Source organism: Mustela putorius, unplaced genomic scaffold (assembly GCF_011764305.1).
Source record: "Mustela putorius furo isolate JIRA1106 unplaced genomic scaffold, ASM1176430v1.1 tig00000242_pilon_pilon_pilon, whole genome shotgun sequence".
Taxonomy (NCBI): domain Eukaryota; kingdom Metazoa; phylum Chordata; class Mammalia; order Carnivora; family Mustelidae; genus Mustela; species Mustela putorius.
This window is the reverse complement of record NW_025421325.1, coordinates 19,451,761-19,479,213: the sequence shown is the minus strand read 5'-3', so window position 1 is coordinate 19,479,213 and position 27,453 is coordinate 19,451,761. Positions and strand designations below refer to the sequence as shown.

Sequence of the window (27,453 nt, the reverse complement as noted above, 5' to 3'; positions counted from 1 at the left end):
CTCAGGTTCCTCATCTGTAAGCTGGAAATGCCCACATCTCCCTGCAGAGGCGCTGGGATGGTGGGGCATATATTAGACACTCCGTAATGGGAGGAGCTGCTGCGAATTTGAACTCAAGCCCCCTGTGAATGGGGTGTCGGATCTGGGCTCGCCCACGCGCGCTGCAAGGTCGTCCCCCCCCCCACCCCCATACAGGCAAATTGCTGACAGTGGCAAAGCCACGTTGCCATGCTTGGGGGGTGGGGAGACTGCTTCGGTTTCGGATTTAATAAAATTTTTTAAAAAGGAGATATTTGGGTTTGGTTTCGTCTAAGGTTTGGCAAATGTGTGTGATTTGCTTCTCCTTGTGGCTGGGCGGCGGCTCCGGTTCAGGTCCTGGTGGGAAAGAGCAACTAGGGGGCTTTAGGACCCGGCTGCCCGTCGGCTGGACCCCGAGGTCCCGGGTCCCAGGTCCCGGGAGCGTCGGGTAGACAGACAGGCTTGAATGAGAGGCTGGCGGAGACCGGACTGAAACCGCTCAGGGTGGAATAGCTCCGCCGTCGCCAGGCAACCACCCTGACGCAACGCAAAAAAAAAAAAAAAAAAAAAAAAAAAAAAAAGTCCCTTAAAAAAAAGAATAGTGCTGAGAATTCACGGGAGCAGAGAGAAAGGGAGGCAGAAGCCAGCTCAGCCCCGAGGCTGGAGCCAGAGGCTGCGGCGCCAGGAGCCCACGTCCCGAGAAGAAGGCTGGGAACTAGGGGACTCCCTTGGGAAGGGCCTTGGAGCGCCTCGGAAGGTGGGTTCGCGACCCGGGTGAGACGTTCCCAGGACTGGGGTTGGAGCTGGGTGCGCGGCTGAGGGTGGTGCGGCTGTGGCCCAAAGGCGGCTGCAGGGGAGGGGGCTTGAGGTCGCAGGTCCCTAGAGCAGACACAGGCAGAGAGCAGTCTGGCGGGGCGGGGGCCGGGTAGGGGGGAGTGGCTGGCGAGCACCGATCCCAAAGCACCCTGGAGTGGACACCCCGCAACCCTCCCGCAGAAGAGTGGGATCCTGCCTCACCGTCCCTGGAGGCTCACTTGTCTCATGGGGAATGGGACAGCCTGCTGGACTCTATCTCCCACATCCTTGCTGTTCCCTTCCATGGCTAAGATCTTGATGGAGGTTTGGGGTACACTGAGAGGGAGGAGCCCCACTCAGTCCCTCCAGGTCTATTCCCAGACTGTTTGTCGTCTCTAAGGCCGCCCTATCCCCTCCAACCTACTTCAGGCACAGTGACATCAAGGTCCTGCCCCAAGGATGCAATCCCTAACTCAGAAGAAGTGACCCAGGGCACTTGGGCCCTGGGTGTTCTGAAGGGCTGAGGCCAGTGTGATCAGAGGGAACTGCACTGCCCAAAGGGCCCCAGGGGAAGGAGCAGGTCAGCCTTGAGACTGCCCTCCCCACCTCCACCCCAGGGTTCACTAAGGCAGGAAGGTCTGTGGTCCTTGGCTTGGGCACAGGTGTCTCCCTCTACCAAGTCAGGTTGGATGTTCTGCTTTTAAAATAATCCCTTATTGTCTGTGCCTAGTTTTCATTCTCTGTGGCATGTGGTTCCTCCTGAGAAGGTCCAGAAGGTAGGCTGATTCTAGGTTGGTGGATCATGACCTCCTCTTAAACTCACAGGCACGTTCGCCCGGATTAAGTTGCCATCAACTCCCAGCCATTTCTGGTGAATCCCGGGAGGGATAAGCTCAGGTCACCATCAACAGCAGAATCCCCTAAGTGCCTAAGGGAGCCAGGGCTTCAAAGCAGCTTCCCTTCTGATGCCCCAGAGATGGTCCTGCCGCCCACAGGACAAGGAGTGGAGAGGGGAGAGTGTTGTCTCTCTGTGAGAGTGCTGTCCAGAAAGAGCGAGGAGGCCATGGCGCCTCGAGCCTGACCACGACCGCTCATTTCTGCTAGTCTGTTTTTAAGAGGTTTGGCAGAGCAGCCATGAGCTGTGCTTAGAGTGGATAAAGATGACAGCTCTTTTCTAAGTACACTTACCGAGCAGGCACTGCTTGACCACCCTTGTCATCCTTTGGTCATTTTATTCTCACAATAGCCCCCGGAGGGGCCACTGTATCCCCATTTTGCTGATGGGACTCCAAGAGACTAGGTAACTCTGTATGGCTCAGGTAGCTAGTGAAAGAGCAGGGAGAGTCAGCCTCCTGTGCCTGACTCGTAAGACAGTGCTCTCAAAGGAAAACTGCTTTGGAAGATCCGAGGGAAGAGGTCCAGAGAGGGGGAGAAAAACAGTTGCACCCAGAGAAAATGAGAGCTCTGTGGCAGGGCTTATCTTGTGTCTGGGGACTGTGCGTTACCATCCTGAGGGACCCCGGGCAGACAGGAAATCCACCTCTTGCGTCAGGAACCTGAAAGGCTCTGCAGTCGGACTGGCTCGCTTCAACCACACTTGTCTCAAGTGTAAAGAAGGGCTCTCCCTCACCCCCTTCTTCTCCCTGCCCACCAGACGTCCCCCAACTTCTCAGGCACTTGTTTCTCTATCGTCCTCCCAAATACATGCATGGATTTGCACAAGATGAATAGTCCCATTTCCGTATCTACCAGCTTGGCCTCCCTCCAAAACCAGACTCTGATGGGGAAGTAAATTAAGGCAGTGCCTAACTGTTTGCTCAGAGAGACCCACAGAGCCCCAGGCCAAGGCAGGAGAAACTGCTTGTTAGGCTTCTCACACACTCCGGTGGTTTTCTCTAGGTAAATTTTGCTAGTGGAAAACTCCTGTGGTGCCACACGAGCATCTGGAATTTTCAGACCCCTCCGGAGCTATGCTGTAACTGGCTGTGGCTCTTTGCTTGACTGGGATGTTGAGCTGCTTGCAAAGCTGGAAGATGAATGATAAGCTGACCCGGTTTGCTCCCTGGTTTATAGAATAAGGTTGAGAGAGTTCTTACTAATTGGAAATCTCCTAGGATTAGCCTGGATGGCCCTCAATACACAAATGTACCCTGGGACGTGTATTGGGGTGAGGAGAAAGGAAAGAAAAGGCAAATTCTGAAGTAGTGGTCAGGCTGAGCTCGGAAGGTGTGGGGCGGAGCTACAGAGAGGGTGGGAGCAGGGAGAATGAGATGGGGGGTGGGAAAGGGCGTTAGTCGGGAACTTGGCAATCAGCCTGTAGAGTTTGGGCTGCCCTAGAGGGTCGACTTGCCAACATGAGTTTGGAAGGCTGCAAATGTCAGCTTTTCCATGGTTAGGACAGTTGCCCTGGTGTGTGAAAGCCCAGAACTCCCCCTGCCCCAATTCTCTCTGGACAAGTGTGGGAGAGAAAGGAAAGAAAACAAGAAAGAAGGTGGGCAGGAGGAGAGATTAGAGGCTTGCACTCCCTACACCATCTGCTTTCCTTCTGAATGCTCCCTGACCCCCTACCCCAAGCATGGAACAGGCTTACCCAGGAACCTGGAAAAGTCCTTAGGGAAGGGAGTGCATAGGGCAGCAGCCCACCTCCTTGTGGGCACTGTCCAGTCCAGGGAAGGTTCTCATCCTTAGGGGTAGAGGAGTAACAAGCTCCCCGGCATCAGCGGCCTCCTCCCCATAAGCCCCTGCCCAGCAACCATTACAGAGTCCTGGGAAGGGGTCAGGGTTCATCTTATCCAGGGGTATAGCCTGAGCTCCATTTCTTCAAGATAATCTCTCCGGTATGGCCAGAAACCCACCCCCCAACCTGCCCCCCACACACTCAGAATCTGATCTAATTGTGGGAGCTAGTAATGGGTCCCAAAAGACTTCCTCATACATCTTGTCCCTTGAGACCTCGAAGGGAAGGCCCAGCTCAGAGCTGCTTTTCCGGCTACTTAATGGGCCCAGACAGTGACCTTCACTGTGGCCACAGTTTCAAGGCTTACTGAAGGCCGAGCAGCATTTCCTCATTCCAGGAAACCAACAGAGCCTCTGAGTGTGAACTGGGCACTTCAGCCGCAGAGGCCAGCTGGGGAACTCTCAGGCGATGAGTACCCAGGTCCTGGATCGGGATCCTTGCCTGGCAGGCCTCTCAGGGCCCTGACTCTTCACCCCCACAGTGTGAAAGGAAAGTGACACTACCTCCTTAGTCCGGTGAGCATTGACATATGCGGTGCCCTGGGGACACTGAGATTCTATTAACTGACTTAAGTCATAACTCTAGGGTTTGGCTGGGTTGGATTTTGTTTATTTGTTGGATGGCAACCCCTGCAAGGAAGGTGAAGGCGAGCCTCGTTAGCAGGTTGGATGAAAGCAAGCCTCAGACCACATTGTGCTGTAGATGTAGACATTTTTTTTTAAGATTTTATTTATTTATTTGACAGACAGAGATCACAAGTAGGCAGAGAGGCAGACAGAGAGAGAGAGGAGGAAGCAGGCTCCCCGCTGAGCAGAGAGCCCGTTGTGGGGTTCGATCCCCAGACCCTGAGATCATGACCTGAGCCGAAGGCAGAGGCTTTAACCCACTGAGCCACCCAAGCGCTCCTGTAGACATTTTTTTAAAGAAATATTTTATTTATTCATTTGAGAGAGAGAGAGCACAAGCAGGGGGAACGTCAGAGAGTGAGGGAGAAGCAGGCTCCCCACTGAGCTCAGAGCCTGACATGAGGTTCAGTCCTAAGACCCGGAGAGTACAACCTGAGCTGAAGGCAGACGCTTAGCCAACTGAGCCAACCAGGCATTCCCCTATGTAGACATTTTTTTTTAAAAAAAGATTTTTATTTATTTCACAGATAGACAGTGGGAGAGGGAACACAAGCAGGGAGAGTGGGGGTGGGAGAAGCAGGTTCCCCACAGAGCAGAGCGCCCGATGTGCAGCTCGATCCCAGGACCCTGGGATCATGACCTGAGCCGAAGGCAAATGCTTAATTACTGAGCCACCCAGGCGCCACTATAAACATTTTGTGAACAACTATTTGCAGACAGGCCCAGCAGAATTCATGCAGCTTGTTCTTTGGACTGGGTGAGGTCGCAGCCATCTGTCCCACTAGGTGTCCTGACCACGCCTCCCCTGAGAGCTCACTGGATTCCTTCACCCTGCCTCTCCAGGTCAAGATGTCTCGAGTAATTTTCGCCAATCACGTATCTTGAATACCTCTGTTTTTACCAAGGAGATTGCATTTCTAACATTTACTCTGTTAATTATCAAATGCCCGGTGTGGAGCAGAGAGATGGACAGCCAGAGCCCTGCCAGAGTCCCCCTGGAGTGCAGACCCTCTGCTGAGGCGCCTGGCCAGGACGGGGGAGTCCCGATCACCATGCACCCTTGTCCCAGCTAGCTTAATGAAAACATGCAGAAGGTTTTAAGATCAGTTATAGACACCGTGTGACAGAGGAGACAATGGTCTTGCCCTCAAGGAGCGTGGAGTCTGATCAGGGTTGCAGGATAGGAAAGACCATTCGAGCAGCCCAGAGTCCTGAGCTGACAGGAGAGTGATGTTCGGAGCTTTCTGGAGTTCTGGAGCACACAGAAGTACGTCAGCTCGCTTGAATGGTTTGGCAGCGGTCTTGCCCTTTGACAGGCCAAGGAGAGGCCCAGCCAAGTGTTGTCATGGATGGGAGGGGACAGTCCTACTAGTGACTAGTAGACTAGTCAGACTAGTGACTAGTGACGTGACTAAGAATTCACGTACCCTCTAGTTCACTGGGACCTTCCAAAGCTTTGAAGTAGGTTCCAGGATGAACCCCATTTCATGGATGGGGAACTTGAGGCCTAGAGGGTTAAATCAATTACCCAATGTGGTAGAATTAGTAAGTGTTGGGACTGGGCTATCAGCCTCAGTCCCCCAACACTTAGCCCTGCCCCATCCCTAACCTGCCCTATCTGTTTCTCCCACTACCGAGTCCTACCCTCTGTGAGGTATGAACTTGGCAGCTCAGCAGCCCAGCAGCTCAAGCTGACACGAGTGGGGAGCAAAGTCACTCATCCCACTTTCTGTTCTGCCAGAGCCAACTGTCCCTTCCAAAGCCCAGTGTGGGTGCTGTCCTGCCCTTAAGTTAGCTGCAGGCTAGACACTGCTAGGTAGCCTCATTCCAGCCTGAAATCACCCCTGCCCCCCAGCCCCAGCTCCCGAGGACGGGCCCTGCCCAAACACAGGGAAATGCTAAGGGCCCTTCAGTCCCTGGAGAGGTCCGCACGCCCAGACGGAGTATGAAAGTGAAGTGATTTGCACAAGCCCATGAAACTTCTTAGGAAGTCCTTGCTAAACCATGAGGCTTTGGAACTTGTAATGCAGAGCAAAATAGAAAGCCTGTCATCAAAACAAATCCCCATTTGAGCTGAACTTTGTCGATTCTGCTTATTTGAAGTTGAAGCCAATTATCCTGTGGATGTGAATACTCCTAAATCAGCCTTGTGTGGGGGCTGAGACACATCGGTGGACGACAGGCACCCCACAGGGGACGACGGGCACCCCAGCGCCCGTAGTGGTGAAATGGCACCCTGAGTTTCAGTCAGCTGTGAAATGTTCCCTACTTTGATAGTCAGAACACCCTCTTGAACTGTGTCCTACTTTGATCTCTGCAAATTGCTTTAAAGGCCACTTTGTGTCTGCTTTCTACCCCATAATCCCCAGTGCCATGGCCTTTGGCCAGAACAGTGCTGTGGTCACCGGCAGCAGTGGGCTGGAGCAGCAACGGGCTGCCTCAGCCCCCTCCTGGGCGTCTCTGCCTCCATCAGCTCTCCCTGGAGGAGGGCCCCTGCTTCAGACTCCGTGTTTCCCATGGCTCCTTCCCCAGTCTCCCTTCCCTGCGCCTCCCCCCTCCCTAGCCTTCCCCACCAGAGGACTTGAGGATTCTCAGGCACCTTTCTCCCTTCTTGTCAGAGCAGAGCAGCCCTTTCCCAGGACCTCACAGCCTTGGAGGGGACACTGTGGCCTCGACCCCGCGGTGGCCCAGCAGCCCCCTCCCTGCAGCAGCCCTGTGCTTTCTTCTCTCCTTTCTCTGAGGCCATAAATTAGATCTGCAGGTCTGAGGAGCCCAGGAGCCCGGGCCTCTCCCCACAGCAATAGGGAAGCACAAGTCTTTCTTGGTGATTTTCTGGGCAACTTCTTTCACTGGGTAAAATGATAGGAAAGGTTTCCACGTTCCCAGCCCTGTGTGTGGCAGGAGGCCTGTGTGTATGCTCTGAGCTGCCGGGAGCAGAGCCCATCAATTATTCAGCATGGGCTGAGCACTTTGAATGTGCAAAGGTCTGAACAAGTGTTTTTTATAGAATCTTGCCTCACAGTATCCCAGTGAGATGAAGCAAAGCTTCCCGGTATTCTAGACAGTAAAAGCTCAACATGGAGTCAGAAGAGGAATCTGAGCCCAGACAACCCCACTAACAAAGCTGTGTGACCCCAGGCGAGTCTCGAGACATCTCTGGTTTGCGGTTTGTCTGTGGATGAACTCTCAGGAAGGGCTCTCTGGCCCAGACCATAATGTGTGGGGAAAAACTTGTGAACTTTTTTGTAGAGGGTGATTTCAAAATCGTTGTGATTGTTCTCATTATTCTAGGTATGGAAACAGAAACTCTCAATGATAAGTGGAGGTACAACCATTAGCACAGGACACCGGAAACCGAGCTTCACGGAGAGACCCCCCGGGGGAGTGTGGGTAAGTGGGTTACCTCTGCCCCTCTGCTCTCATAGCTCATGGACATGGCGACCACCCACCGCCTGCTGTGGTCTAGACTCTGCGCATGTCAAGGTGGAGGAAGTGTGGAGGCCGCTATGCCCAAACTGTGCATTTTGCAGGGGAGAAGCAAAAGCCCTGAGAGGGGAAATGAGTCACCTCCGTCGCTCAGGATGGGACAGGGTCCCTGGAGCTGACTCTCAGACTAGGGGCTCTTTTCTCTCCGACCCTGGGCTGGGTTTGTCCAAAATGTCTGTCTCCTTCCCGTCTGCCAGCATCAGGGCTGGGACCCTGGCTGGGAGGCTGCCTGGGCAGCTTGGAGCAGGGAAATCCAGGGGAGTTAGGAACCCAGCCCACTGAGCCTTCCTGCACCTCCTGGGATCCCCAACTGGGCCTCAGCCCATCAGCTCATCCTCCTGTGCCTACAGCCTCAGGTCTGGGCATCCCAGCTGCCCCTGGAACTGGCTTGGGAGCACCAGGCCCCCAACAGCAACACCACGGTCAAAAGAAATCAGTTCTGTCTCCCCTACCAGGCACGTCACTCACATTCCAGAAAGTCATGTGACTTGTCCAGGGGGGTGTCATAGTCATGAATGGCAGAACTTTCCTAAGGCTCCGGTCCCCTCACTTGCCAGGCCCTGTCCTGGGAGGCAGGCTCTAGCCTAGGAGAGAGGCCTTCATGCTGTTTGGCTCACCAGTATCAACAGAAGGGGACATCAGTCTAGCTGTTTGGGTCTCATCCTCCTCAACTTCCCAGATCAATTTTATAGGAAAATGAAGTATTACCAAAGGACTATTTAAATGGCATTATTTTCCCCTGAGATTCCTAAGAACCTGGGCTTTAAAATACTGAAACACTATAAAGCATGTGTTCCTGTTACTTTTCTACAAATGAGGCCAGTAGGGACATGGTCACAGTGGTGGAGTTGGGAAAATTTGGGCTCAGATGGGCTCAGATGGGCTCACTCACCTGTGTATGACCTGTTAGGCAGGGAAACTCTAGATTCTCTTCCTACCTCAGGGCCATTTCAAGGGTTCAACTAGACATTTGCACAGTACCTGGCCCATGGTAGTCACTAGAAAATGGTTCTCTTCTCCTCTTCCTCTTGATTCTAGGAATTTGTATTTTTATTCCTGTATTTAGTCAGAGAGGAAATCGCCATTCATGTATTTCTTTTATTTATACCCAAAATAGGTGTTAAAATTGAACTGGTGGTACCAAACCAGCAGCCATAAGAAGTATGGGGAGGAATTGGAATCAGATTGTACCTAGACAGATCCCACAGTCAGTACAGGGAGGTGACTCAGGCCCCTGACAGAAGTGCAGCTTAAATTAGCTCAAGCAAAGGAGAGAATGTATTAGTGCATAGGAGTGGGAGTTTCTGTCTTTGGACACTGTTGGGTCCCATGGCTCTGAAGATGTTGACATGTCTCTGTCTCTGCCTCTCTTTTGGTTCTCCTCCCTAAAGTCTTACTCCTTCTCAGTGCAAATGAATTTTCTCCATGAGGCTGAGAAAGATGCACCCTGGAAACTCCAACTGAAAAGCCATCCCATTTAAATCCCATGAACATATACAGACTGGCCTTGCTTGGCCTTCCACACATCCACTGGATGAGTAAGGGCTAGAATAAATGTCTTAGTCTGGGTCACATGAGCATCCCTGGGGGTGAGGGTGATGGGCAGGAAGCTAGGACTCACAGTCCCTTCCAAATACTGAAATGACACTGGGATAGGCCCCACAGAAGGGATGCTGAAGATACCCATCCACCTACCAGCTACATCATAATGTAACTCATGGGGCCCAAGGAGAGAAATGGCAAATACCCAGACTAGTTGGTGTGGAAAGGTGCTAAAAAAATTTTGTTAGGGGAAGAAGCAATTGGTTGCATTCAGAAAGAACAGAAGGTTCTAGAATGAGGTGGTGTTTGGCTCAAAGATTTGGTCATGTTCAAACATGAGGTTATGGAGCAAGGATAAGACATCAGGTTGAGGCCAACCCTCCAAGCCACGCTGCTTCCCAGTTCAAACTTGTTCTGATGCCTGCCGGGAAGAGGCATCCAGGCAGCAAATAGATGACCTCCAGGAAGTGGGAAATGAAGGGTTCTTCTGTGGGGCAGCATTCGACCCCTGCAAGTGAGCTGTTCCCTGAGGGTTGTAGATCATGGGAGCTGGGGGGACAAGCATTTGAGGAAGATCCCATCAACATGCACAACACTGGTACCATCCCCCTTCCCTTAGTATCATCCCCCTCTGCACACCCAGAGCTCACATGCAACAGTATAAACACACACACACACACACACACACATAATGTCCCAGCACAGTTCACCCCCACCAGGGTCCAGTCTCTGCAACATGTCATTCCTCCATCATCTCAGGAGCACCCTCCCATCACCAGCTCAGACCAAGACATGGAATACAGATGAGCTATGTAGGTCCAGACCAGCGGGTGTCCCCTCCTGATTCTGTCACCATGGCAACCTCTGACAGGAGAGAAAGCCTGCTTTCTGGCAGCTCCTCAAAGCTCTCTGGCTCCTTTGGGCAGCTCTGTAGGGTACAGGGCCGTGTCCCCCAGCCTCTCAGCCCGGGTCATAGGCACTCCTGCCAATGGCCAGTGTAGAGCATACACTAGAAATTCACAGCTTGTGTGGACCACCACCGGAGGTCAGGCCTGAAACATCAACTCTACCCCCAACTCTCCATTTAAGATAAGCATGGGGGTTTATAATTAAACCTGGCTGGAAAAGCCTGTCTTGTCAAAGCTCTGCCTCCAGGCCGCAGACCTACTGACCCCTCACTGGGAAAAAAAAAAAAAAAAGAGAGAGAGAGAGAGAGAGAGAGAAAACATTAGCTGCTTTAGAAAAGGAAAGAAAAAAATTCAGGTGTGAGTTGTTGTGGCCTGAGCTGCCCTGAATTTAAGTTTATAAGATGCATGATGGTCCGCCAAGCCCTTTCCCTTCACTCTGTCTTATCCTCTCTATAGCTTTGCAGTGTGGACACTGCAACAGCCCCACTTTCAAAATGGGGGCCCTTTGATTCTCAGCTGGAGGGGCCCCATCTGCCTCTCAGGGGCGTGTGGAAATGTGGGGAGGGGGAGTTTTTTGGTTGGCATGCTGTTTTAGGACACTCCTGAGCCCTCAGGGGTGGATTCTGTCTCCCCAAATGAATTATACATCCCCCTCCCCTTCCAGTCAGGGCTCTCGGTCTAAGCAACAGGAAACAGTGTTGCTGTAAGGAGTTCACAGAATTGGCAGGCGGTGGAGACCCAAGGGAGAAAACAGGCAGAACCAAGGCAGCTCCAGAAAACAAAGAGTGGGACGCAAGACCCTGTGATTTAAATGGCTTGTCTGAGACAGACTCCGTGGGGTGCTAGGTTTTTACTCACACAATACCCCCAAAATACTTCTGACACCAGATGTGTGATTTTTCCACACCAAACAGCCCTCCAGTTCTCTGCGGGCACCTCGAGCCAAGGACAGTGTCAGACCCCGGAAGGGAAGCGTTCAGTCTCGCAGACTGTCTCTGCTTCCCACGCCAACTACAAGTCCCGATTATTACCCATAGTTCTCACCTACCGGCTGTACATTGGGAATTACGCACAACCCCCTCCTCCGAGTCACTAGTTTGATAGAATGGTTCACAAGACTCAGGGAAGCATTTACTTGCATTCACCTGCCAATTAAGGGGTACATAAGGCAACATGGGAGGAAGGGGTACACAGAACTCACATGCCCTCTCCAGGTGTGTCACCCTCCCAGAATTACCGTGTGTGCACAAACCCAGAAGCATTCTGAACCCCTTCAGGTAGGGTTGTTATGGAGGCTCATTACATAGGCATGATTGATTAAATCATTAGCTATTTGCCATTGACTCAATCTCCAGGCCTTTCCTCCCACCTCCCGAGGCAGGGGCGGGGCTGAAAGTTCCAACCTTCTCATCACAGAATGGGCTTTCCCTTTCCGTGAGTCCTCTCATTAACAAAAACTCCGGTGCAGTTAAAAAGACACTCTTTTCACCTCTTTGGCTCTAGGGGTCTTTCAAGAACTAAGGACAAGGGCACCTGAGTGGCTGAGTCCATTATGCGTCTGCCTTCAGCTCAGGTCATGATTCCGGGGTCCTGGGATTGAGTCCCGCATTGGGCTCCCTACTCAGCGGGGAGCCTGCTTCTTCCTCTGCCTCTCATCCCACTCCTGCTCTCTCTTTCTCATAAAAAAGCAAATGAAATATTAAAAACAACAACAACAACAACAACAATCTAAGGACTAAACCCAGACGTTACAACAAAAAATATTCTCATCACTCCCTCATTCTCATGGCATCACTTAGGACATGCCAAGGGTTTCAGTAGTTCTGTATCAGTTCTGTATCAAATATAATTCCTTGTTATATATCATGTCCTCCAACAGTCCCTTACAGGGATGACCAGGCTGAGATAACGCCCCCTCCCCTGCACTTCACATCTGCTTCCAAGGCCCATGTGACCACAAATGAATCCTAACCATTTAGCCTTCTGGGCCTCATGCGCACCACATTTTTTTAAATAAAGATTTTATTTATTTATTTTACAGAGAGAGAGAGAGAGATTACAATGGCGGGGGGGGGGGGCAGCAGCAGAGGGAGAGGGAGAAGCAGGAGCTCCATCCCAGCATCCTGGAATCGTGACCTGAGCTGGAGACAGATGTTTAACTGACTGAGTCACCCATGCTCCCCACACCCCACATTCTGAGGCCTGGGCCTACGCATCTGATCAGCTAAGCTCAAGTCCCGTGCTGTCACCTGGGCGTCAGGGCATGGGTCAGCAAGGAGGGAGGGTCTGGTCCTCTCTGCTCAGAGGAGAGGTACCCAGCCTGACGTCCAGAACAGGACAAAGAGCCCCCTGAAAGCAGTATACGATAAACAAACAGGACAAATACCCACTGTGTTATTTTATATTCTTTGGCCAACACATGCTTGTGTTGGTTATAAATGTCAGAAACACAGTTTCTCCCTGTGCTGAGCACGATGGCCCCCAGGAACCCCAGGTCAGCATGGAACGTGGCTGGTTTCTGGATAATTCTGGTACAGAAACCTAGGGGAACTCTTATTGGCCCAGCTAGGGTCATGTGACCACCTACTCAGGACAGAGAAGGCGTGCCTGTCTTGAAAGGGTTTCAGGGTTCTTGTCTCACTGAGTCAAAGAATGAGTCTCACAGGCACAAAAGGGTGAAGTGAAGTGAAAGTTTATTCAGTGAAGATGAAAACAGAAAGGAAAGAAAAAAAGAAAAAAGAAGAAAAGAAGAAAGTGAGAGGGGACTTGAATAGGGACCCCTGAGGGCTTTTATGGTCTGTCTTTTATAGAACACTGACCAGGGAACTTGAATCTCCTTGATGTCACCCCTGATAGCACCATGATTGCTTCTCCTTGGACTGTCTCATCTCTGCTGTTAAGACAAACAAGGTGGCATGGCTATGTTCCCTTATCTCTGGTTCTGTTATGCCTCAGCATTTCTGGGATTTTTGGTGAGCCTGATCACCTAGCCCCCTGTCTCTCCTTACCTAGCCCCACCTGTCCCTTACTCAACAAGAAGCACAGAGAGAAATGCCCTTTCCGGAAGAGGGAAAGGACAAGGGGTGCAAATGACCTCACAACGCTGGGCACAGAGGAGATCCTTCAGCTATACCTGTGATGCTGGATTGCCCCGAGTGCCCCCTCCCTGTCCTGGCACTTGAAGCAGGATGAGATTCTTCCTGTCTTCCTAGCGCCTGACAGTCTGGGACTCTAAGGTTGGGACAGGTCTCGTGAGGACAGGTGGGGAGGGGACCAGGTCCCCTCTGCTTCTGTGAGCCTGTCCAGACTGGCTCAGACTGAGGGAGCACAGGCAACGGGGCATGGGGTAGAGGCCCAGGGGGGAATCTGTTCTGTTTGCTTGTTCATGCCACAGACATTTAGAGAGAGCAGCGTGGGGCTAAGAGCTGCGTGTTCCAGGCTGCAAAGCCTGGTTTTCACCCTCATGAAGCTCAGAGTCTGGTAAAGGAACCATCAGGAAAGTTCCCTGTAGCAGTGCTATGGCTTGAGAGGGCCAGTACGTCCAGTGGTTGAAGATCCAGCCCAGGGCTAGACAGCAGAGGTGAAATCCCCACTTTCTCATTCCTAACTTCTGCTCCTCAGCCTCTCTGTGTCTCTCAGTCTCCTTATCTGGGTAACGGGTCAGTGATACTACTTGCCTTGTAGGGTCGTTGTGAGGATTCATGTGTTCGTGCATGTAATGCTCCTAGAACAATGGCTGGCGTAGTCCGCTCTGAGTAAGCGTTAGCTCATGTTGTGATGAGATCATTGTTCCGCTGGTGTGCTCTCCTTGCATCCTGGGCACACGCAGCTGGGGTGAGTCAAGGAACACTTCCTGAAAAAGAAAACTCCTGAGAAATGATAGACAGAGGGAGAGAGAGAGGGAAGGGTGTTCCAGACCGAGGGAACAGCTTGTGCAAAGCCACGAGGGGGTGAGACAGAGTGTTCCTCCGTGGGACAGGAGCTTAGAGGAAATTGCATACTGTGGAGAAGATATGAGACAGTTCTCCGAAGAACCTTGGGCTGGGGGGGACCAGGCATGAGCTTGGGGATCCAAACAGGGCGAGAGTGGCTTTTGAGTGTCTTAGAACGTGGAACAACTGAGAGTGAGTGCAGCCGGGGAACGGCTCAGTCTACCTTCATCCTTGAGAGAGACACAGACAGGGAAAGAAGGAGAGAAGGTATTAGCAGCCCCTGCACCCTTTCCTGCCCATGAAGTCCATATAGGAAGTGGGTTTGAAAGCTGTCCAAGTGAACAGATTAGATCACAATGACACAAGGGCCTAATTGGCCGGATGACTGAGCTGCACCCACCTGGCTTCTCCAGCAGCCCAAGAATTAGCTCATGGCTGGCATGGCCTCCTTCGCCACAGCCACTGTGGGCTGGAGTGAGCCAGGAGCATGTTCGAGCAGCAGTCCTCCTGGGCAATGTAGGTCCCCGGGCTCTGGTTTGTCACTGCTACAAAAAGGTGGATGTGCCCCTGAGGCTTGTATTCTGTTGCGGGAAATCTTATGTTCCCTGCAGCCGGGTGGCCTGCCTGGCAGGGCGCGCCCAAGCCTGGTGGGATGAGGGTCTAACCTTGTTTTTCTGGGCTCTTGGTTGTGCCAACGTGCTTTGGCTTTCCTCCCCAGGCTGTCTGCCTTTGCAAGGCTCAGAGTGAGAGAAAACATGTTCCCCAGTGGCAGGAAGGACTTAGATTAGATATAAAGCAACCCCCCTGCTCAGGTATTGAAGGGCTCTTCCTCCCGGTGCCTGTGTTCCCAGGTCCCTAGTTTGTCCAAAGGAGAGGGAAGTCCCTACCGCCCTTTCAGATCAGGAAGCCGTCCAGGGCTGGCGTCTGCTCCCCTGCACCCAGGGGAGTGCCCACTAAGTGCCCACATCCCTGCGGTGATCTGAGTCAGTGACATTCCAGCTCAGCTCCTGGCAGTCTAACTGGATGGGGCAGGAACAGCCCCCCAGTGGCTCTCGGGCTCCAAGGCATCCAGAGGGGCAGTGATCCCCAGGATGCTGTCAGAGGACTAGAAGACCAGACAAGGAATCCTATTTGAGCAAATCTTCACCATGTGCATGTGCTGGGGGCTGTGGGAAGCAGTCTGGGGCTCAGTCCCTGCCTGCTATGGGTGGCCACATACGTCAAGGGGCGAGTCCCTGACTCAGGCCACCCCATACCCACACATGCCTTGATGTGATAATTGGGGAGCACACCTGGGGCCAGGGCTAAGGCATTCAGTCCCCCTGCCTTTGCTCTTATCATGTGGATAACACACTGTCAAAGCCGGTCACTCCCGGGGCCCTGAGCTGGGGATGGGGCTATTTAGAACAGGAGCAGGGAGGGAAGGGAGTGGGGATAGAAGAGTGGTATTTTCCTAAACTGGGCTTTTTTTCTCTTTCCTATGGCAGACCTGCTAGTCACCACTGTATGATGAAACTCGGAGGGGGACACCTGAACTTCTGGGGGGATGTGAGCTCCCAGGGGAGGATGCTGGGTGCAAGGAGTGGCTCGGGCCACCTAACAGGTCTGGGACGAATGGGATGACTGCCCTGTGCTGCACAGAGTGGACTATCTGGTCACATGACAGATGTAGCACGGATAGGTTTCATCATCTTAAGAATAATAGTTTTAAAGTATCCTGTTGTCTAGGACTTACCACAGAACAGGCAACGTGGGAAGGGCCGGATATTTGTTACTTCAATCCTTGAAATGGCCCATGAAGCCCAGGGCCTGCTTCATGAGCAAGAGACCCGGGCAGCCCCGCTAGGCCCTGTGCTTGGGTCAATGCTCTGCAGTTGCTATCTTGAAATTCCTAAATACTTTTCCACAGTGAGCGCGGCATTTTCATTTGCACCGAGCCCAGCAAATTATGTAAATGAGCCCAGTTATCCCCACTTCTTAGAAGGAGACAGAAGCATGGAGTGGTCGAGAAGTGACATGTCCAAGATCAGAGAACTGGGCATCCTCAGGGGTCTAACCCCAAGGCCCATGCCCTTTGGAGTAGACATAGAGGCCAGCCACAGTCTGAAGACTGTGCCCAAGTCCGGCTGCTGGCCGCGTCCGTGGTCAGGGGTGACTCACTCCACCCCTCCCAACCTCGATTTTCTCCTTTGTGAAATGGGGTGATCCCACCTGCTCCTCAAGGGCCACTGGGAGGCTTGAGTAAGAGGATGCATCCAAGGGTTCTTTCACACACTCCCTAAGCTCAGCGGATCAAAGACTCATCATTAGCTGACGCAACCGTGCATTGGTGCTCCTGGTAATGCCTCCAAGTCCTTCTGACACCGTCTTCACAGGGTTTCTCGGGATTGCTTTAGAAACCACCAATTAAAATAAACTCCCCTACCCTCTTGGAGCCAGCCTCCTAAGGTCATGGAGTCATAGCTCTTTCCCACTTCCAAGGGAAGACCCTCCCCTAGCAGGTTCTCCCTCCCGCCACAGCTGCCCCTGACTTCTGCAGGGAAGCGTGCTGCTCAGGCAGAGAAGGAGGGTGACTTCTGGTCCGTGTCATCTGCTCAGGCGACTGCGGTGTGGAGAGAGAGAGAGCACTGCCTACCGTCTGTCTGCCCTTAGATCCTCTCCCAAAAGCTTCACTGGCAACCATCAGAGCTGTCTGGTGGAAAGAAGTCCTGTAAGGTAGAGCTGCCCCCAGGCACACTCAAAACACATTCTGGCAGCTCAGCAAAGAGGCAGCTGGCGCCTGGGAGGGGCTGCTAATAGGTCTTTAGATTTGGAGAGATTCTGAGAAGCCTGTGTGACCTTGAAAGGCGCAAAAAGCCCCTCAGGAAAACACCCTGCACTGGCAAAGCAAGCTACACCTGCAGAAAGCACATACAAACCTTAGTTCTGCCAATTCCCCAAACCTAGGAGATTGATATTATCACCCCCATTTTATAGGCCAGGAAACTGAGGCCCAGCAAGCCTGAAAGCACCTGCAGCTCGGCCCTCTGACCCCTAGTCTAGGGTTTCTAGCTCCAGACCAGGGGTTCTCAGCCCTGACTGCCCCCTCACACCACCTGGGAAGCTTTAAAAACATAATGATGGTTGAGTCCCCCCCACACACACATTAATGGAATCCGAACCCCTGGGAGTGGAGCCTGGGAATCCATTTTTGTGGAAGTTCCTAAGGATTCCCATTTGGGTGGCTGGAGGTGAGAACGAACTAAGTTTCTCTGCCATTCGTTGGGGTAGAATATCCGCCCTTATTCCTCAGGGATACCTCTAGACGGGCCAGGCTCAGAGCATGAGGAGGACAGCCAGATATCCCTCGGTCAGATCATGTGACAGGCAGAGATTGTAGAAACGGTCCAGAAAGACAGCAAGGTCTGTCCTCTTCCTCCTCTTCCTCCTCCCCCTTCTTCCTCTTTAAGATTTTATTTGTTTATTTGAGAGAGAGAGAGAGAATGGGCACAGTCAGGTACAGAGAGAGAAGCAGGCTTGAGAGCCCAGCATGGGGCTGGATCCCAGGACTCTCTGAACCGAAGTCAAACATCTAACTGATGGAGCCACCCACGTGCTCCCAAATTTTATTTCTTTCTTTGAATGACAGAGAAAGGAGAGGCAGGGAGCATGAGCAGGGACAGACGGGAAGAGAGAGAACTAGACTCCCCACTGAGCAGGGAGCCCAATGCAGGGCTCGATCCCAGGACCCTGAGATCATGACCTGAGCGGAAGGCAGAGGCTTAACCCACTGAGCCACCCGGTCTGCTCTTCTTGAACATCTCCGTCTCTAGGTGGGAGGAAAGCCCCAGAGCTTCCCTGGAGGGCTGAGTCTATGTGTTTATTTTGCTCCCTCTGAACTCTCTGCCTCTTCCTATGCCCTCCCCCAACACCCCATGTCCAGTTCTCATCACCCAAACAAGTAATCAGAACTTAGTTTTAGTTTTTCTCCTTCCAGAGATCATTTTATTCTCATAGAAGTCAATAAAAATCTGTCGGTCTCCTCTTTTTCCACACCAGCAGTGTGCCCTCCAGACTACAAATACCTTGTTTTGTTTTGTTTTTCCATGGAAGCTTTATCTTGGACATCGTTCCATACGAATTCATTCTTTTTCGGCATGCCCTTAGCACATATTTTTAAAGATCAGCCTGAGAACCAAGGACTTCTCTCCTCGGTCCGAGTCAAATGTCCCCCACTCTGATGTACCTATCTCCAGTTGCCTGGACCCTGTGGGTGCAGGGATGCTGCCGGGAGGCCGGAGTCTCTTACTTGGACTCGGAGCTCCTTCTCTACACTGTGCTCAGACCACCTCCCCGGAGATGGGAAGGTCAGATCAGATCAGAGAGCCACAGCCCTTGTCCATGAGGCCCTGGAGTGCGGGCATTTTAAGTAAATGTGAGAACTGTCTTTCTACAAGTGTGGTGAGTCACAGTCCTCGCTCCATTTAACAATCCTCCTTGAGGGAGGTCGGCTCTTCCCGAAGCAGTTGCAGGTTTATTTGTTTCCTCCTCGGAAGAGGTGAGGTAAGGTGTTGTCTTTGGAAGAAGAAGTTGAGGGTGTGCAGGAGGACCTGGAGGAGCCAGCGCCTGAGGACAGGGGCTGTGGTGGATGGGGTGGGGCGGGGTCAGCGTCCCCGGACCCCAGGGCACAACTGTGTCTGCCTGGGGACCCACAGGGCACTGTTGCTCCAAGGAGAGACCTGATCCCTCAGAATCAGACAACCCAGTCTTGTCCTTGCTGATGGCCAGGAGCTCTCAGGTAAGTCATCCAACCTGTCAGAGCCTCAGGTTCCTGGCGTGTAAAATGGGGACAGAGAGAAGTAACTACAGACCCGCCTTGAGGACTGAACGAGATAATGGAGGTGGAATCAAGTCGTCAGCGGTGGAACACTGTACAGAACATTGATGTGTTATTAACTTCTGTGCGTTGAGTTAAGGCTTAGAATTGCCTCACTTCTCGTCCTGAGGGAGCCATCAGCAGCCCTGTCACCTAACCTCTCTGAGCCTCAGTTTCCCCTCCTGAGGAGCTCAGGAATGTGGCGAGCCTCCTGCCAGGGGAGGGATTAGTACTGACTTCATTTGCATCCTTCTTGCAGGGCCTCCAGCCAGCCAGCCAGCAGCTTCTCCCCGCCTGCCCTGGCCCGTGAGGAGGGAGCTCAGTCCTGCCTCCCCGCCAGTCTCAGATCTGTCTCACCTCCAGGACTGATAGATCTTCTTGGCAAATCTGCCCCCAAAGATTCCTGCTGACGCTTGTCTATTCCTGCCTTTTGTGAAACATGGCACCCGCAGGACTCCAGGAAGAATCTTAAATCCTGACCCTCCACAGCTGCCCGGGAGGGCACCCCGTGTGGCTCATCCACGGCGGGCCCCTGTCAGCTCCGGGAGCGGCTCACATCCCAGCAATGCGCTCAGGAGCCCTGACCCCAGCCGGATGAGAGCAGTCCTGAGTGGGTTCCAACCTTGCCACCCACCAAGAGTCCCACACCACCTCCCGCTGCCTCCCATGTCTGGCCGCCCCAGCAGACTCTAGAATGTCTGTGCCTCAGATCCAAGTAGAAGAAGTGGTAGGTGGGGAAGAAGAGCCGGCAGGAGCGGCCCTGCCTCCGGATGACCACCTCCGGAGCCTGAAGGCCCTCACTGAGAAACTGAGGCTGGAGACCCGGAGGCCCTCCTACTTGGAATGGCAGGCCAGGCTGGAAGAGCAGACATGGCCCTTCCCGAGGCCCCCTGCTGAGCAGGGGGAGTGTGAGGAGGAGGACCCCTCATCCCCGAGGAGAGAGCCTAGGCGGCATTCCCCACCTAACGAGAGTGACCCCCAGGACGCTGGGCCCCAGCCCACTGGCAAGCTGGAAGGCTTTGAAAGTATCGACGAGGCTATAGCCTGGCTCAGGAAGGAGCTGGTAAGTGGCTGCCCCTCTAAGCAACCCTGGAAAAGATGCCTCTCTCCCTCTCTCTGTCTCTCTCCCTCTTTCTGTCTCTCTCCCTCTCTCTGTTTCTCTCCCTCTCTCTCTCTGCTGTGTCTCTATCTCTCTGTCTCTCCCCATCTCTATCCCTCCCAACTGCACGTCTGTCACTTTCCTGTTAAATCCAGGTTCAACCTTATACTGCACAGTGACATGAGATCCACACGCCAGCCAGCCAGCCCCTAGTCCTCTAGTCACAGGTACTTATGGAGGGACTGTGTTGAAGGAGCTACCCAGAGGGTGACATGGTTGATCGGCCCTGAAAGCTTTGGGCTGGGTCTCAGAGGCCGAGAGGGAGTCTGCCCAGAAGTCAGGACCTGATTGTAGCGGGGGGGGCGGGGGTGGCGCATTCAAGGGAATGACCATGAGCAACAGCTATCCTTGGGGAGTAGGGGGCAGTAGCTTGACCTTTTCTCTGCCCAGGGGACAGCAGGTTCCCAACAGGGGCATCTCTCAGCATGTGAGAAAGGGAACGGGTATTCAGAACTCTGTGCCCATAGTCCAGAGGAGAATCACTGGTCCCAGGCATGATGGCTTCTTGGCAAAGCTGGGCACAGTGCTCATTCTCGCCATGATCTCAACTCCTGCCCCTCCCCATCACCTGTGGCCCAGGTCACACCTGCCCAGTCGGGCCTCTGTAGCCACAAGTGAGCCAGCAACCAATGGCCAAGTGCCTTCGAGAGCCACTTGTAACTCCTGTGTCATCAGGGTAGGCAGAGGTCTCCCTGGTTTGTTCTGCAAAACCCCGAAAAATAAATCCCCTTTGGGGCCTGGAATTCCTCAAGGGTTGAAATAAATCATTGGGGCACAGGAGAGGGGAGGCTCAGGGACTCAGGTGTCCCATCCATTGGAGGTCTTTTTTTGTTTTAATGTTTAATCTTTCATTGGAACCGCTTCCCCAATGCCTGTCTTTAGTAACTGGAGTGTGAGTTGGCTTGCATAGCAAATGGGGCACCTGTGGCTTCACACCTCCCTCTCTGGACACCCCATGCCCCTGGGTGCTCCTGGGGGCTTCAGGAGGTAAGTCGAGAGGGACACCCCGTGGGCCAGGCTCTTTAAAGCTGCTCTTTAAACTCCTGAGGCTGAACTGCTTTAGTTGGTTTTCACAAAGAGAACAAAAATATCCCCATCAATCAAGGATTCTGTTACTTGGCTCTGCGTCCATTTGAGGTTTTATTGCTTCTGGGAGTGGAGGCGTTTGCTTTCGAAATAAATTAGCATTCCCTGTGGGCCCCCTTTGGGGTAGAAAGTAGAAAAGGTATTCCCTGCGCATAAAGGAGGGAGTTCTCTAGAGCTTGTCCTCCTCATCCTCTGCATGAGAGAGGGGTCTCTCAACCCCAGCTGCATATTAGTCACCTGGGAAGCTTTAAAACATCCCAGAACCTAGACGCACCTCAGATCTAGCAAATGAATATTTGATAGACCCTGGGTGGGTCCCAGGCATCAGTAGGTTTTAAAGATCACCCCACCCCAACTTCCACCCACCGCCCCAGTGCTTCCAAACAATGCAGCCTAGGTTGAAAAGCATTGCTATAGTTCTGCAGCCTGTGTCCCTTTTCTTGCCCAGCCACTGCAAACCAAGCTACACGAGTGCCTCAGGCAGACTACATGCTGAGGGAAAGCAGATGGGCCAGGTCAAGGCCAACCATTGGTAATGGAGAGAGCAATGCTCTGTAGGCAAAGAGAGGAGGGCTAATTGCCAGGGCTAACTTGGCTGCCAAAGGCTGGCTGAAATAATTTGCACGATATTTTCTTTTTTTTTTAAGATTTTATTTATCTATTTGAGAGAGAGAATGAGAGAGAGAGGGAGAGAATGAGAGGGTCAGAGGGAGAAGCAGACTCCCCACTGAGCAGAGAGCCCGATGTGGGACTCGATCCTGGGACTCCAGGATCATGACCTGAACTGAAGGCAGTTGCTTAACCAACTGAGCTACCCAGGCGCCCTGCATGATATTTTCTTATTTTTCATATACCGTGTAGTTGTTTTATCCTGTTTTTATTTACATTGTCCGGTTAGTTAACAAACCGTGTAATATTAGTTTCAGGTGACAATATAGTGATTCAACACTTCTGGGCGTCAGCTGGTGCCCTCCTTAATCCCCATCACCTATTTCCCCCACCTCCTAACCCTCCCACCTACCCCCTCCATTTCCCCCCACCCCCAACCCCCTCCCCTCTGGTGACCATCAGTGTGTTCTCTGTAGCTGAGGGTCTGTTTCTTGGTTTGCCTCTGACTCTTCTTTTTTCCCCTTAGCTGGTTTGTTTCTTTTCCTATTTATTTATCTTTATTTGGCAGAGATCATAGGTAGGCAGAGAGGCAGGCAGAGAGAGACGGGGAAGCAGGCTCCGGGGGCTCGATCCCAGGAGCCTGAGATCATGACCTCAGCCAAAGTCAGAGGCTTGAACCCACCGAGCCACCCAGGCACCCCTTAACTGGTTTGTTTCTTAAATTCCATGTATGAACAAAATCATATGGTATTTGTCTTTTTCTGACTGACTTATTTCACTTAGTGGTATATCCTCCAGTTCCATTCGTGTCATTGCAAATGACAGGATTTCATTCTTTTTGTGGCTGAATAACACTCCATTGTGTGTACACCTCATCTCCTTTGTCCATTCATCAGTCGATAGACACTTGGGCTGCTTCCATATGTAACTATTGTAGATAACGCTGCTGTAAACATCAGGGTGCGTGTATCCCTTCCAATTGGGGATTGGGGTTTTGTATTCTTTGGGCAAGTAGTACAATTGCTGGATAGTAGGGTAGTTCTATTTTTAACTTAAAAAAAAAAGATTTTATTTATTTAAGATTTATTTAAGAGATGGAGTAAGGGGACAGGGACAAGCAGATTCCATGCTGAGCGTGAAGCCCAATGTGGGGCTCAGTCTTCTGACCCTGAGATCATGACCTGAGCTGAAACCAAGTCAGAGGCTTTAGCCAGCTGAGCCACCCAGGAGACCCTCTATTTTTAACTTTTTGAGGAAACTCTATACTGTTTTCCAGAGTGGCAGTGCTGGTTCATTTCTATGGTATTTATCACCCTTCCCACCATTTCTCTGCGCTAACAGGTTTGGGTAATAATAGTAATAGTAATAATAATAATAATACAGAGATTTGTCACTAATTGTTGTGTGCCACACACTTCACATGTGTTACCTCTTTTGGTTGTCACGTCACTTTCTTGTCAACCACGTTTTATAGAGGAGAAAACCAAGGCTCAGACAGGAACGTGGCAGTAAGTAAGAGAGTCAAAATTTGAACTCTGGTCCATCTGGCTGTGTTGCCCATGCTCTTCTTAGCCAACATACTATGTAGTATCTTCCAAAGGCAATGGATTTTGCTGGGTGATTCCTAAAAATATACATTCACAAAGATGCCAGCAGTCACCAGAATGCATGTACATGGGAGCCAAGGGAGAAGTAAGACTGAATGACAATCCCAGTCCTTACACCATTATTTGTGTGATTGCTGTAATTGTCTCCATTTTACAGATGAGTAAAGTGAGGCTCATAGAAGTCAGAGGCCCTGCCTAGGACTGTATGACTAGTAAGTGCCAGAGGCAAAGCTTGAACTCAGCCTTCTCCATTGAGGGTAGAGGGCTATGAGGAGAGAAACAGGAGAGCCAGCCCCCCTGCAGAGGGCCCAGTTGGGCATGCTGAATGAGCAAGCACAGGGGCAGATCTGTGCTCCAGAAATCACTCAGAAACACTTCTTAGAGCAGTGACTCCCAAACTAATATGCATACAGATCACTTGGCTCTCCCACTAAAATAAAGATTATGATCCATGATTCCAAATTTCCAACAAGCTCCAGGGTAATGCTATGCTATGGATCCATGGACCACACTTTGAGAAGTCAGGACTGAAAGGCAGGCAGGACTGGAGCCAGGGGACCAGCGAGAGACCACAGAAGGAAGCCCCAGGCATCCCCAGGCCTAGACCCCGATATGAGCCATTGCCTTAGCTTCCCTTTAGGCTCAGGGCTCAGTCCATAAATGGGCCTCTGGGAAGGAAGTCCCAGCATCCCACACTGAGTTGTCCAAGACTGAGAATCCATCAGAGATTGTACGTCTGAGGTCAAAAGCAGCTCGAATGCAGACTGGCAGGCAGGCGCACTTGAATGTGAACTTCTACCCACTTCCATTTTGGGGATTAAATAGTAACGGGCAACTCATAAAATCCTCCAACTGGTTGGAAAACACGGAGTTCGACATCTGCACAGCAAACGGATTCTCACATTTTGAGAATTGCAGTCAAAACATTTAACTTCAAATCATTTGTTTTCCTAATTTGTCATCTGACAACTCACTGCTGGTGGCATTAAAAATTAACCTTTTTATTGGGGCCTGGGTGGCTCAGTCGGTTAAGCAGCTGCCTTCGGCTCAGGTCAGGATCCCAGGGTCTTAGGATTGAGCCCATGTCTTGGGGCTCCCTGCTCAGCAGGGAGTCTGCTTCTCCCTCTCCTTCTGCCCCCCCCACTCATGCTCTCTCACGCTCTCTCAAATAAACAAAATCTTTTTTTTTTTTTTTTAATTAACCTGTTTTTCTAACCCGGTGAAAGTAGTTTCAAATAACCTTTGTTTTATTTTAAGCCCAGAGTTATGTTTTCTTTATAGCTGGGCAGGCTCACTCCACCAGTGCATCAGGCTCATAGGCAAATTTGTCTTTTCTCTTCATGTGGCTAAAGGTAGCAGATTAAAAATCTGTAATTCAGACAATCACGTGGCTGCTTTCCCTCCAGGAAGCCAAACCCTCCCTTTGTTGGACGTTTTGGCCCCGGAGTAGATTGCGCCCAGCAGGGGGCAGGCCCCGAATGACTCTCTGGTCGCCCCAGGGCTGTCCCAGGCACTGTTAATAAAACCAGGAGGCGTTGGTTGTCCTTGTTGACCCTTTCAGGGGCAGGCCATGCTGGGTCCCGACAGACGGGCTAGTCCACCCCCGTCTTCTACGAGGCCAGCTCAAAGGCAGAGAGTGACTGCCTGGATCTCATTCCCAAGCCAAGAAAGGATCCTAAGAGCTCCCTCGGGGATTCACTCTCCCTCTCTGCTCTCACCTAAGGGATGTGCTCCAGGGATCTGTAAGCAGGGCAGACTTTTCCTCTCAGTCTCATGTATTGGAGGCAAGGAAGGTGGAGATTTCTCAAACACTGTCGGCATTACTCCTCCAAGCTAGGAAGTCCTGACCTTTGGCTTCCCCAAGTATCCAGGGACCCTGTCGCCATCTGCTTACAACAGGCAGGGTTATAGCCTCTCTGTGCAAGAAATGGACCCAGAGCCCAGTCCAGTGGCCGTGGTGCATCTCTGCCTATTTCAGACTGCTCATGTTGTCAGGAAGTCCCAGTCTTAGGTCCTTGCCTTTGGGGCTGCCTCACTAGGTGGCCAAGGCATAAGGGTAGTCCTCCAGGAAAGAGTGAGCTAGAAAGGGCATGCCTCAGATCATGTGGGACTCGGCTCTCTAGCTGAGTCTGGAATTCAGATTTCACAAACCTCTGTGCTTGGTCCCAGAGCTTGTAGCACAAGGGGGAAAGGGACACTCCCTGGTCTCCTCTCTTCAACCCTGCTAAAATATTCCCCTTGCCAACCTGACAGATAAAGAAAAGGGGGGAAATCTTCCACTTGGCCTGTGTGCTGCCAAAACTAAAAACAAAACAGAATGGTCCTGCTTCCTCAGGGTTTGTCTTTGGGGCCAGAATACTTGGGCGTGAGAAATATTTGTCTTGTAGTTTCATGCAGGTGTTTGATACCCACAGAAAGCCTCCCAAAATGTGTTTATGGTTGTTAGAAAAAGGGAAGAGGAACCTGACAAGTTTTAGTAATTCTAGGACCTGCTGTGGCAGGTCACAGACTTGAACTTGGCTGGCCCTATATGTGGCTACAGCTTGATTTCAGCTTCTTCCAATTAAGCCTCTCTTGCCTGTGCTGCCTGTTTGGCAAGCACATGACTGGTGTGTCCCAGGCATGGCCAACAAGGCCAGTGTTACCCATTTCCACTGAATGATACAGCCAAGTGGCAATTCAAGCACACCGAGCAATGTTTGATGATCGTCGTGGTCCTGCCTCCTGTCTAGGGAGCATGGTATTGTCCCCAAAGCACTTTTACATACAGTATCCTGGGAGAAGCCTTGGAGGTACTTGCTATTCCCATTTTACAGAGGAGAAGACTGAGGCTCAGAAAGATACTAAGCCTGAAATCAGAGAGGTTAAGTGTCTTGCTCAAGATCACATGCAAGGATATGGCCAAACAAGGACACAGACCCACATCTCTGGGCTCTGGATCCAGATTGCTTACCTTTGTGCTAGGTATAGGTACTGACACTCTCGGTGTTCTAGTCGGTGAGGCCAGGAGTTGTCCAAAAGCATGTATTTAAAACCCTGCTGGATACCTGAGTAGCTCAGTCAGTTGGGCTTCGCCTCAGGTCTGCCTTTGGCTCAGGTCATAATCCCAAGGTCCTGGATTGGTCCTGCATATTGTTCTCCCTGCTCAGTAGGGGAGTCTGCTTCTCCCTCTCCCTCTGCTGGTAGCCCTGCTCCTGTTTGCTTACCCTCTCTCCCTCCCTCTCTGTGAAATAAATAAATAACATCTTTAAAGGAAATGCATAAATAAAACCCTGCTAATTACGGAACAGGACACGTGTAAAGGGTGAGCAAGGCCTCACAACCACTGTGTAGCAGGGCCTAGGAAAGCTGTGGCCATTCTATGATAAGGATATGCTCAGAGCCATCCAGAGAGGTGCTGGCTGAGCTGGGGTTCAAGTCCCCAGAGTTTCTAGTCTGGCTGTTCCTTTGCCCAACTTGAGTCTTCTCAGTGTACCTGGGAGCTTTCAGCCAGCCTGGTATGAGCAATCTGCGGGAGGAAGACTGTTCTAGTAATCTGGCCACACACTTTAGTAACACTTCAGTCTTTACTAAAGTATTTACAAACAAAGTCACCGGCAAAGGCAATAGGACAAAACATCAATGACCTTTACTTCTGAATGCCAATATTATTCTTTGAACTTTTCTATAGCTTCTGAGGTTTCCAAAATAAGAATGGATTATATACCACTAGAAAGAAAAAAAGACAAAAATGAAAGGTAAAAGAAAGAAGTTCCAAGCTCCTCTCTGACTTGCCAGTGTAATTGGTACACGTTCCTCACCTTATAATCTGCAGGTTTTAAGAAAGGCATAGACTCTCCTAGACTAAAATAAGAAAACTGACACCTGGTTCCGCAGAAATTCCCCAGTCACAATGAGGGCTGACGATGTGGGGACCGTTGGCCAGTGAGATGAAGCCAGCTCCAAGAATCAGGTCCCGCCCCTTTCCTTTCCTTAAGTGTCTTGCAATTGAAAGGAAAGGGAGGTGGAAGACAGGAGCAGAGGCCTGATAGGAGCACCCACCACAATAGCAGCAGAAGGCAGCCCTGGTGGGTGGGTGGGTGGGGGGTCCTTT

At 51.6% G+C, this 27,453-nt stretch overlaps 1 protein-coding gene across 2 annotated transcripts in view; it reads left to right on the top strand.

Moving 5' to 3' along the window:
- The first annotated feature begins 586 nt into the window (after window positions 1-586).
- FAM167A (family with sequence similarity 167 member A) overlaps window positions 587-27,453 on the top strand; it is a 42,080-nt gene continuing 15,213 nt past the window's right edge. The window contains exons 1-3 of one of the 2 annotated variants that reach the window (XM_004766069.3): window positions 587-775; window positions 7,468-7,566; window positions 19,159-19,962. In XM_004766069.3, the coding sequence (XP_004766126.1) occupies window positions 19,594-19,962 (369 nt within the window). In that variant the 5' untranslated portion in view covers window positions 587-775; window positions 7,468-7,566; window positions 19,159-19,593. Of the gene's footprint in view, window positions 776-3,825; window positions 4,066-7,467; window positions 7,567-19,158; window positions 19,963-27,453 lie in introns of those variants that run through there. The other variant, XM_013063298.2, reaches the window with a different exon arrangement.